This window comes from Neodiprion virginianus, chromosome 6, assembly GCF_021901495.1.
Source record: "Neodiprion virginianus isolate iyNeoVirg1 chromosome 6, iyNeoVirg1.1, whole genome shotgun sequence".
Lineage (NCBI taxonomy): Eukaryota > Metazoa > Arthropoda > Insecta > Hymenoptera > Diprionidae > Neodiprion > Neodiprion virginianus.
In genome coordinates, this window is record NC_060882.1 from 4,604,495 (window position 1) to 4,617,042 (window position 12,548).

The window sequence follows — 12,548 nt, forward strand, 5'->3', positions numbered from 1 at the left end:
CTAGGAAAAATATGGAAAGATGTACGATGTGACGTGGTGGTAAGCGGATCAACCTTATTTTCGATCTATTGACCGAATCGGTGACGGGCGGATGGATCTGATAGAAAATAAAAGATGCACCTTGACGGAAAAATCAGAGAATAACTGCGACGAATCTCTCGGATCAATTTATAAATCCCTTAAGACGCACGTCGGACTTTATAAGTGCTACGAAAACAACCCCTAATCGCGTGATATCCGCCTATCGGGGGATCGGTATCATAGGATCAGAAATAATGCAGTAAATTATGGTAATTTGTGATATGAAAATTCTGCAGGAGAGAGAGTTTCAGGATTTCACGAAGAATTACTTGTTATTCGTTAATACTCGGTGATTAAAATTCAATAACCATTTACATTTCCACCAAGAATATGTTGGTTCACTTAGTTATACATACAACGCCACGCAGAATTTAAATATTAATTTTAATTCATCAGAAGTTATGAAAATAATGAAAACAAATATTCATGCAAAGCTACAAGAAGGCGAGTTGAGCATCAATGAGTATCGGAATCGATTGCCAAATTAATATACACAGGATCGACGAATCAGCAATGTAAATGAAATTTGTGAAAGATGCAATTTAATTTTATTGAATTTCGTGTAGCTATAGCAAGGATTCTTAAATTTCAAATACTACAACGATTCTGACAGCAATATTTCTTCTACGATAACTCGAGTCTTAGTTTTATCGTCCAATCACACCCGATAATGCGGTAAAATAATTTAATAAAAGATGGCAAAAAACATTCATCGATCTTTCGATCATCGAACAAAAGCTGAAGTACTTTGTTGCGACTGCGCGTACAAAAAAAATGATCTGCCGGGAAATGAAGGAGGAGGGGAAGCGAAGGGTGGTCAATGCAAGGGTCCTTCAATGGTCGTAAAAAATGAAAACGATTGGAAAAAGTGGCGAGGTAGGGAAATAACGCTTCTTGGAACGTGTGCGTGTGGGTGAAGCGTTTACCTGCATATAAGTATTACGTGCGTACACACAGACAATGAGCATAGCGGATGGGAAAGGCCGAGGCATGCATTATTCAGCATAGTATCCAGCCAGCCTCCCTGCCCCACGCAGAGTCCCCCCTTTCCCCCCCTAATCCCCTCCCTCATCGCCTCGCGGTGTCGCCGTCTTCCCTGCGGTCGTTGTCGTACCTACGTCGCCTCTCCCGCGAGATTTACCCACTACACCAATTTGTACTCGACAATCAGATCTATTTGTTAAAGAGCTCCTCAGTCCAAACCGCCTGTGCATCCTTCCCTCCCTCCAATTCTCTTCGGATTCCATCCTCCTTCGTCGAGAGGCCCTGATTTTTCAACCCCCGTTCAGTCTCGCGGTCCCGCTGCAGCCCCCCCCCTCCCCCCCCCCACCCCCGCCCCCTTCTAAGACGTCGTTAGTTAAGTGGATTTCGCGAAGAGAACTTTAAACATATATATACATGTGTCTGTATGTATGTAACTGCACACAGACGAGGTCGACTGACCGACGAGCCGAGGTGATGTGGAACTGGGTGGTTAAATCGCCGCTCGAATCGATCCCCTGCAACAACCATCCTCGTAAAATGCCGCCCCAAGTCTATAAGGAACGCAGAAATACTCTCAAATGGATACGCGATGCGCGGAACTGATGAAAATCCTCGAGTAATCTCCAAATAATGGCTCGCTTTTTCCCGGGCAAAAAAATAAAAATAAATGAAAAAGAAAAAAGTACCCATACACCGCGTGTACGAATGTAGTATACAATGTATTCGTTCGATATAGCGGAAGGCAAGCGGAAAGCCGTTTTTCCCCTTCTCTTCCTCCTCCATCTTTCTCTCCACAACTACGTTATAACTTGAATGATTAATCCTTTTTCTCCGGTTGCTTTTATCCCTTTTTTCATTCGTTTTCTTTTTTTACGACTCAAATGCACGTACATATTTACACCTATATATGTACTTACAGCGTATCTTGGCAAATTCCGTTTAGACTTTTGCCTACAGCTTTGCGATGAATCATTGGAGTCTTACCCGATATTGACTGCCCTTTAAAATAGACTGAGATTTTTTTTTTTTTTTTTATCCACTCTTTCGAGAGACCGGAGAAAAGGGAGCCGAGTCGTTCGAGACGGGTCGGCGACTGGGTTACTTGGTATTCCAGAGAAACTTCGAGGATGCCCTGGCACAGGCCAACTATCCGACGCCACCCGCGCCAGTCCCTCGACTAACTGAGTTTATTTCACCCTTCACCAAACAAATATTTGCGATAACTTAAAACGAAACCTAGACTCGCAATTTCCAAAAGTTCTCTGCGGTGTACGGAAAGATAGAAAAAGAAAGAAGAAGAGGAGTAGGACGAGGAGGAGGAGGAGGAGGAGAAGGAGAAATAGAAAAACAACCAGCAACAACAAAAAAAAAAAAAGATGGGGGGGTAAACAAAAAAATCACCTCAACAAATTGCGAGAGTAACTTACGTATAGCTGACTACCCGCGCGTTTCTCTTCGAGTAGAAATCTCTTCCCTGGATGTATCGTTTCGGTCCGTTGGTAACCTCGAGTCAAACTTCTTTCGCACGTAGGTATCATGTCTGCAATCTGCTCGGTAAACAGGCAGGCAACCCCTGCAGTGTTCCGTTTCGTATCTAGTTTGCCCTGAATCGATCAACAAATATCGCGGCGAGGAAAGGGATGAAGCGACGATGTTGAGATGGAAGTTTTTCATCGGGTTGCAGTAGTTCTAAGAGACTTTTCGGAGTTGGGGAAAAAATGGAGAAGGCAAGAATACGGTTCTCGAATCACGACGACTTCCGGATGCGACTAAACACGCGCAACGGCAGTATCCAAGCACGTTTTCAAAGTGTATCTTAGGGCCTTTGGCGCGGTGGGTTCTCAGGGAGGTTGGATGGTAGTTGCAGCTAGAGGAGAGGCGAGCGAACGAGGCACTAGTTATTGCATCCGCAGCTCTCCCGCTGTGTGTGCTTACCTAGTTAGTAGTTTTTAATTAGCATGTATTTACGTAATTTCAAACCCACTTAGCAAGTAACTGGGTGGCGAAGCCGGAGAAAGAGAGACGGAGCCTAGCTCGCTCGCTCTAAACCAAGCTGCGATAAACATTCAAGTTTGCTCAACTTCCAGAGTCTCTTCGAGGATCCGGCACCCTCAACCTACCACCCTTACCTCTCTATACCTACTGCACATCTTTCCACCAGCCAGCCGACTCGCCTCGCCGCGATCAGGGTATCCGAACTTTCCAAGTACTTTCGGCTTAAAGCGCTGCTCCCCGCACTTCGGTAAACGAGAACGCGAAATGGGTCTAGGCCCAGGTATAGGTACGTTATTCCGGAGAGGCGGACTCGGTTCCCGTTGAAAATACCAAATTCCGACACTATCGGCGAGTCCGATATTAACCCTCCCTTTCCCTCGAACCTTGCGTTAAACTTTCTTATAGTTTTTTACCAGTTCTTGCGGAATGGAAGGGTAATCTGTACCCTGGAGAGGTTTTCCTCGTTGGAATAAGGAGACGCCGAGCGAAGTAAGCCCGGGCCTCCTTTTACCTCGCGCTTTTTTCAACCGTACCTTGAGATGCGCGTAGAACGGATTACCTGGGAAAAAAGGCCTGTGCTACTCTGAAACTGGAGAAATACCGGACCCGGGGAAGAAAAATGTCCAGCCAATTCTGTTACCGATTTTCCGTTCTCAAGTAATTCTTATTTCTCGTTTTATCTGGAACCAGTAGTAGCGAATCACCTTGTGCGACGTTTGAAGTTCAGGGAATAATTTGCACCTACATTATATGCGTGGGTATAACGAGAAGAGAAGCGAAGTGAAGAGAGGAGAGGAACGATACGGCTTTTATTTAACGGAAGAGCCGACGGTATTATTTGATGACTGCATGTTGGGTATGGTAAGTAAACGCGGGCTCGCTAAGTGGCTCTGCCAACCAACTGTAGTTATACCATACGTATATGTATACACCAAGCTTCGCAGGCACGCAGCTTTCCCATAGTCATTAAACACCGAGTTAGTACGGTGCACCGACTCGTAAGACTAACGTCTGACCGTGATAAGGGGAACCGGCCAGAAACCGACGGACGAGCGAGAGAGATAGAGATGGAGTAAGGGAGAAGGATAGACGCAGACAGAGCGAGATGGCCTGACCAATTCTATATCGAGTAGGTACCTCATCAAACGAAACGCTGTGGCGTTCAGCTTGCAGGACCTGAAAGCTCTGAAATTACGCATTCGGTTCAATTGAAGAGCGATAGTGAACGGGATCGCTTTTAGTTGATTCGTTCGCATATATATATGTGAAATGGGCCCGGTTTTTCACAAAACTTGTAAAGATGAAACTGTCGAGACTTCGAGCTACTCGTTATTTGTAAAATTGATAAGCGAAGTTACGGATACTCTGAACGATTCGGCGAACAACCGATGAATGAGAACGTTTCACGGACTCATGGACATGAGTAAGCGGATGGCTGTGTGATAATTTTTGATAAAGTTGACGACCGGAAGTACGGTCGACAGAGATACGCTTTTTCGGTTCGATAAAGAAGGTGAATGTTGGTTGAATCATAAATTCATCTCTCCTGCGGCGGTTACCTCAGTTCGAGGAATTCCAGTACGTTCCAGCTGTCTCTCTCATCGCTCATTCATCCTCTCAATTTCCGTCCCTCTCGGCAAGCCTGTTTCCCTTCCCGGGTTCTTCGGTTGTCGTCTGCATTTGTTCCTCAGTGGATATTCCGTTTTATCGAACGGGGAAGAAAACGGGGGCGCGGGCGCTCCGCTCCCTCGTATTATTTCTGGCTGGTTAGAAACGTACGAAAGAGTAGCGCGCGTTCCGCGTGCAAAGACCCTTTGCAGCGAGGCGGATACCTGTGTAATATAAGGTACGTCAAGACCGACTTCTACCCTCCGCCCCTCAACGTCCGATAGATCGTTTTATTCCGCGTCTCGAATTTCAGGCGTTATTATTCACCCTTCCACGCACCCTCCCGCACCTACGGAACCCGCAGCCTTCCGAGAACCCTCTAAAAGCAGTTCTATCCTCAACCTATCCGCACTTACTCACCGAGCGGCTCCGAATTTTCAACCCATCGTCGTTCCGAGCCGACGGCGAAGATGCTGCGCGCTCAAGTTTTTCAACGAACGGTAAAACCCGCGTAGAAATTGTTCCACGTCACAGAGATACGCGTAATTTTTTCCACCGTCTAGCCCGGGACGAACAATGTCCTTTGTTTCTTTCCAAATTGATTCCACAGGGTGGAGTTCAGGGTCCGGTTCGAGGTGGGCATGGAGGAAAGGAGCTTTCCGAGCCGAAGGTCTCTAACGTCGTTGGCGTGAGCCGCGCCCTTTTTCAGGGTCGTTACTAGGATCCTGGCACTGGCGGAGGACCTGCATCCTCGCTATACTTCTGATAATCACGGGTGATCTCGACGATCAGGAGTCACGAGTCCCTGCGGACGACGTCGACTGAGCGAGGAATCCAATCGGGGGCCTCATCTCACCTGTCACATTTGTAACACAGAGCCGCAGGCACCTGAGAGCCTGATTACGTCCGACTCTAATATTCACCCGTTTGTTTATCTGATCGCTTCTGTAACGACCTACACTTGACGCGGTGAGCTGCTACCGGTCCTCGTCGTCATAATAAGCGATCCGAACGATAGATTCAGGCCCCGTTCTCCGGCCCTCGTCACCCAACGTGAACCTTTGGGGTGGATGATCGACCGAAGGTGACGGAGGATCGCCCTCGGGTATCGAATCTATCGATATAGACCCGGGTTCCACGAGATTCCGAGATCGTAGTTAACCGCAGCGAACGTGCGACGCCGAATGAATCACGTGAACCAATTAGGGATCAGTCCGGGGACACGAGGTGACGCGACGCCTCCTGATACAGGGAAAAAGTCTGTTCATTCTGTTCGGAGAATAAGACCAGGAAAGTAAAGACGTTATCTGTTCGTATCGGTTGCCAAGTGATTTTTAATGATTCCTTTTAAACGTCAGCATTTCTCAGGGCGTCTCACCAGTGAAAGGTATTTCTATTGTATGGTTACTTGAACTTTGCCCCCCCCCCCCCCCCCCCCCCCCAACATATGTAGGTATCTAGAGCAAATTATTTTCTACTTTGTTTATTAGATCGTTTCAAAATCATTGAGCTAAACATGGTGGACTATTCTGATGTTGAGCGATGAACTCTTCATCGGTTTCGTTTAAGTTACCGTTCGATACTTTCAAACTGGCACGCGGAATCTATTGATGACGTTTACCTGGCTACATACATGATACGAGTAGTAAAAGAAGTGGGAATTTAACCGAAGGATTCTTCCGCTCTAACCAATATCGAAACGTAACTTGAAACGAGCTACGTTATCTCCGTCTCTGAGAATTTCACCCCTCCGCTAAGAGGAAGGTGAAGTAAAAAATTGTCAGAAATTGTTGTTACCATATCAAAGGAAACTGGGAATCGACCAGGCCTAGTTCATGTCAGAGATGAACGTCTGGAGGAGTACGTGCGGTGGGGTATAAATCGAATATAAAAGTTTAGGAATTTATTTGGAACGCAGTGCATGCCCGTTAGTGGGAATTCGAATCTTTGACAGGAAGTCTTAGCCCGGAGGTTCGTCTCTCAGGGGTGAGCCACCAGAGCGGGCGGAGGCCTTGGGGGTGTAGAACGACGATTTAGGGGTTGAAAGGGGGGGGGGGGCGGGGGTGACGACGACGTCGACGGTGGCCGCAACAGCGGCAGCAGCGACGGCGCACGGCGGCCATGTTAAGTGGCGCATGCGCCACTGTGGTGTTCAGCTGTGAGTCGGGTCGAATGCGAAGGCAGACCTCAGTACACCGCCTGCTGCCCGAGGGCAACGTCCGTCGTGTCGCAAGCTCGTTGAGAGAGAGAGAGAGAAGAAGAAACAAGGAAACAATATAAAAAAGAGGGAAGAAAAAAAGCACCACCCTTAACGCAAGCTTTACAATCATCGGCGCGCAGTGCTTCGAATTTCCGTAAATACGCGGAAGAAAGACTCGTTCGTCGCCTTGTTCCTCTAGTTTGTTGTTTGTTATTTTTTTTTTTTGCTTTTTATTTGGTTTTTCTCCGATAAACCAACCGCCGTTGTCGTACTTCTGGAACAACGAAGAATTATCGCCGTCGCTAATTGTGCCGCTAAACGGAATCGAAACTCGGACAAATTTCCGCGTCTCGCGCAACGGGGGAAGTTTTTACTTTTTTCTCCTTTCGACGCTTTTTCGGGTCCCGATACCTTTAAATCCGAGAACCCAAGTTCGGAAACAGTGAACCGCAACAGTGCTCGGCTGGATTCTGTGCCACGGAAATAGTGCCCCTGGGATGATGGTTGTTTGCCACCCCTATTGTTGCTGATACATAAATATACTTCCTGTTCAACGGTTTTTTTTTTTGTTGTGCTTTTCTTTCACACTCGTCGTCGTTCGTCGTTATCAACAGTGGCTCTGAAGCGGGCAATCATGATGGTGCTGATCTAAGTGTCGTTAAGTGGTTTTGTGCAATGAAAACTCGTCGAGACACCCCAACCTTAGCAGTGGACCAATGTACCAACCAGGTGCGTATTTTCTCCTGCGCCGCGCCCTTGCTACGCCCTATTTCTCTCTCATTTCTCGCTTAACCCTTGTCTTTCTACCTGCTAGCTTCACCCACCATCCGAACAAGACTTCTCCCTTCATTCGTCTCTGTTATTAGGGACCACCCGCCGCCTCCCCGAGACTCGGTAATCCCCGAATTAATACCTTCTTGTCTTACGCGAGTTCTAAGGGCGGTATTTATTGCCTGTCTTTTATTTTTCTTCATATTTTCTTTTCACCCTTCCTTTCATTTTCACCCTCTCGAGTTTCCTTGCTCAGAAGTTCAACTTACGTATCGAAGAAACTTACGACCTGCTGGTAATTTTCTCGTGGCTCGAGTGCATATAATAATAATTGCCTGCTCGAAATGTATTTTTCGAATCGGTGGACCGGATGGAAGGGATGCAGCGAATACCTTCCATTCGACTACCCAGTCACAACCACTTGACGGACTTTTACCTGCACTGGAACTCGAACACTTTCCCTTCGACCTTCTTTTTGCTCTTCGATATAAATTAGCATTCAATGAGTGCTGCTCCGGCTCCCATATATAATGCACGTGCACTCGTTCCTCAGTGCTTGGATACACGTGACCTATGCCTTAGGTGGACGTCCGGTGCAGACCGACTCCAAAAATACACGCGTACTCTACGCTAATAAAGCAAGTAACGCGCTATTGAAGCGGCAGTTGCTGCAGTTGCGGGCTTAATGTAGCAGCCGGGTGTGGGTACACAGAAAAGAAAGATCAGAAATAGAGAGGGATACGTAAAAAAATAAACGATCGGTGTACCCGAAACGTTATTATACCTATACGTACGTATACGTGCTGTTGAAGAATTTTAATGAAAACAAATGCAGCTTGTATCTTTCCCCGACACAATGAAACACCCACTGTGCTTTCAGCTCCCCCTCCGACTAACTCCAAAGGGTTGCGATACCGAAATAGTAACGCGAAAATAATGACACGTGGACGAAACGGCTCAGAGAAAAATAAGGAGCGGCAAAGAGAGAAAGAATTTTTCAACGTCGTTGAGTTTCTGGATCGATGTGCTAAAAACGGTTGATTTCTTGCATTTGTCTCCTTCGTTCTAATTTAGAGACGATTTTTTACTCATTTTCATATCCGGTATCGATCAAATCCCGAATGAACTGTAAACGTGGTCCGTTTTTTCAACGGTTGCGTTATTACATGGGTGGAAAAATTGTGATTGATATATTGAAAGGGTAAATATTGGAGTCGCATAGGTTATTAGAATCGATATTGCGTGCAGGGAATATGGGTAGATACTTATAATTTACGACGGGGTATACGAAGCGAAGTCGGGGGGTTGACTTCGTAAAGCAATCAATTACGTACAGCTGACAGTTAAACGTTGGTTCGTAAGTACGATCAACCGGTAACAAGATTGAATTTGGTTGGGTCACCTATTAAAAATACTTAACTCAATGTGCTTTGTTAACCGGGTTCAATGACACGATCAGACACGAATCGCGACTCTATGTAAATAATCTCGCCCGCTTCACCCCCGACTACCTTCTCATTCAACAATGCAAATCTAGCCGACTCGACTGCTTTCGAACAGACAAAAACTTAACAATGCAATTTGCAGACTGTGCAAGCTCGCTACTTTTGTTTCTTTTTTTTTGCTCTGCGAACTGTCTACAGAAATGTTCATTAATTCTTTGCGCTTTCGGCTAACTTGTTTTCTATACGAAAAAAAATGTGAGCACGATTCTGTACAAATTATGTGACAATGACTGGCGATACAGCCGACGTGAGAGATTTGGACTCATTATCACGTAATTCGTGTCGAGTCGAACTCGCATTTTATTTCGGACCGAAAACAAATTAGCCAAAAGCCGAAGGTCTTAATGAACGTCACTGTACGGCATGTATTATTCGGTAGAAATCACACCCTGTATACGGAAAAAGAATCGTGATTAAAAATAACTAATCTCCACATATATCTTGCCAATTTTGTGCCGAAGCTCAGGCAATTTCCCCACGATTTTCTTGCGACGTATTAGAGGATTATAATTCATCCAGCTGCACTTGAACGTTACGTTTTGCGAATAAGTTGTCGTTCTCCTCGTCGGAAAACGCTGCAGCGACGTGGATGCCTCGCTACACTTATTTGCAGTGCAACTTAGGAGTGCCGCACTGCATTGTGCCGTTTTAAATCAGCGCACTGGCCAAGTTCCAAGTTTTGGCTAGAAGTTAATAACCGAGCTGAGAGCTTCGAGACACTTCTTTTCATTATTTCAATTTTTGTTACTCTCGTCTTTTTCCCCACGATACGAGTGTTAGTTTTTTTTTTTTTTTTTTTTTTTTTTTGGACGGGTCCACCCGCGGGTACTCAGAGTGTTAATTTCTTTTCCCTCCATGCTGAAGTTACAAATCCGTGATAAAAATAGTAGTTGCAAAAAATAATATGACCATGTATCTGCAAATGTAAGAACAGTAACCCTTTATTTCTCTCTTCGTATCGTTTTAACTTCCGCGCATAGCGCTACGTGCTCGTAAATGTAAATACAGGTCTTGGTTTGGACGTGAACTGATATCAAGCAGCGAAGTTAATTTGTCCACACTGCGCAAAGTAATAGAAATGTACGAATTCACATCTGAGAGTCGATAAAGCGCACGACGTGTATAACTTTGAATGCAAAACTGACTGAATTGTGAAGCTAAAATTGGGGCGACGAAGGGATTATTGATTATGCCGATCGGCTGAATTAGGTACTTGTTGTGGTTTTGGGAGAAGCTTATATAACTAGCTATTGCTTCACCGCTCGATTCTTTTCCCTGAAAGTTGACCGATTCTTCTGAAACTAATCAGAAACTCGGCAAATGTATAACGGTGACGATATAATGTAACGAAAAAGAGAAAAAAGTTTTTGATTAATTTTCCTTTGACAAACTCGCTCGCGTGCCCCAAATTTCGCCAACTTTTCATTCTTCGGAAAATATTGTATAAGGCTTTGCTCGCCTGGCGTGATAATATATAACAACAAAACATCGTTCGTTAGGTGATTCCGAGCATTGATTTACCGTAACAACGGACGCGGATCAAAAGATGATCTATGAGCTCGAAAAAATACCGTATTGCCGATTTCCGCCGAGAACGTAACTCGATCCTTTTCCTTAAAAACCGAACCTGCTTGTCTTGATCGATGTTATAGCTGCTCGGATCGATATGTAATCATCGTAACACAATGAAGCCCTCGTCTGACGTAAAGTGAAACGGTGAAGTGGCAGAAAAGACACCCGGTATCTCGGAGCTGCGGATCCCTGCAGATTCTCCCCCTTCGGAGGAAGCAGCTCTCTTTGTTTCTACGCTTTCTAATTTGTTAAAAGCTCGGAATAGGAGCCAAGAGAACCTAACGCCGCGACACCGAGAGAGAAGCTCGTAGCGCCAGCTGGTAAAGTCGCGGAAAATTTTTCGTTTACACTCCGCAAATGATCCAGCAGCTGATACCGGGTCCGAAATAAGTTACATCATCACTCCGTGCTTGTTCTGTTCAATTTTCCAACGAATCGTCTTCTCTGTTTTGAAATGAATTCCCGCAAGTAGTTATGCTGCAAATGTCGTCGAACAATGCTCCACGCAAGATTCTTTAAACAAAAAGTAACCATTGCTGCTGAAGCTTCCAGTGCCGTTAAAGGATTCTCCTCGTAACTCCATAAACCAGCAACTTTCGGTCGCTGTATAATCCCTTCGCATCACCCGACCGGAAAACGCGCATCTTCTCATTTAACTACTCCGTCAGCCCAATTTCGATTTAGTTCTTAGATCCGAAGGCGAGCGATCTGGGTTGCACAAAGCTTTGCCTAAATCTCACTCCGAGTTCAGACGACCATCCCGTAGCAGGGGAAACCCCGTACTGTTCGGTTCAGCGCGGTTCTAACCGCGCCCTTACTCCGTGTCGTTCCGTGATAGAGCTGATAGGCATTATCGAGGCCGTGGAGGTCGGATGTCACGTGGCTCAGAGGCTGACCTGTAGTGGCGGCGAAGACCAGAGCTTGACATGCCAGGGCGCACCGCGCAGCTTGAGCTTGCAACGCTGTGCTCGCTGCAAGCTGCATCTCGGCCTTGCGCAGCCCTCTGCGTCCCGCGGGAGTGGAAAAGAGAGGAAAGGCAGCCCCTCTCTCTGTCTGCGCAGAGTGGTGAAGTGACCACGGCATGCATGGGGGACGCGGAGCGAACGGAGATTGTAACGTAATACGAGCGTCGCGGCGATCCGAGTATATAAGCTTCCTTTCACCGGGTCTTGCGACGTCTTCTCTCCTCCCGTTCTGTTCTGTTTCCTCCCGGATCGTTCGAGCTCCTCATATACCGCAGCAGCCGTTTCGATCCGTCAGTCAGAGTTAATCCCGAAACCCGTACCTGGCAAACGTTATCGAACTATCGGACCGGATTTAACGAATCGTCGATTAATTACGACGGTACCCAGACTGCCCTGATTTTTATCACCCAAGGCACTCCGAGTCGGTATATCCACCCTATTTTACTGCGATCCTCGATGACTCGCGTCCGTTAATTCATGAACTCGTTTCTCCGTGCTTTATGCGGCTCATTCAATCGGTCGCTACTAAAGCCGTCTACAACGGAGATGCCGATAAGCGCGGTATGTACTGGATTCTGAACGGAAATCTGGGATCGCCCTTATTATTGATTAACGCAACCGCTGATGCAGCGTCGCTTTTGGTCCGCTTACCGAGATCAAGACCTTGACTTCGCGTTATCATCTGTACGCTCTAATTTACGCACTCGATCCCGAATTGAATAAAAAATAGGCTATCGCAATTAGCGCAACGATTCACAGCTATTCTTTGAAGAGTTCGTGTTGCAGAGGGATTTATTGCACGGTAGCTTGACGGAAGAATTTGCGATACGCGTCTATGCAAATACCGTCAATAACATACAGCTGAGT

General features: G+C 46.2%; 1 protein-coding gene across 5 annotated transcripts in view; it reads left to right on the top strand.

Annotated features, from left to right (window-relative positions):
* The window catches only part of LOC124306763 (teneurin-m), a 342,803-nt gene that overhangs the window by 220,663 nt on the left and 109,592 nt on the right, over positions 1-12,548 (top strand). The window contains exon 1 of one of the 5 annotated variants that reach the window (XM_046767742.1): positions 6,893-7,597. The exons of the other annotated variants lie outside the window; for them this stretch is intronic. Coding sequence (XP_046623698.1) covers positions 7,585-7,597 — 13 coding nt within the window. The 5' untranslated portion in view covers positions 6,893-7,584. Of the gene's footprint in view, positions 1-6,892; positions 7,598-12,548 lie in introns of those variants that run through there. 5 annotated transcript variants of the gene reach the window in all.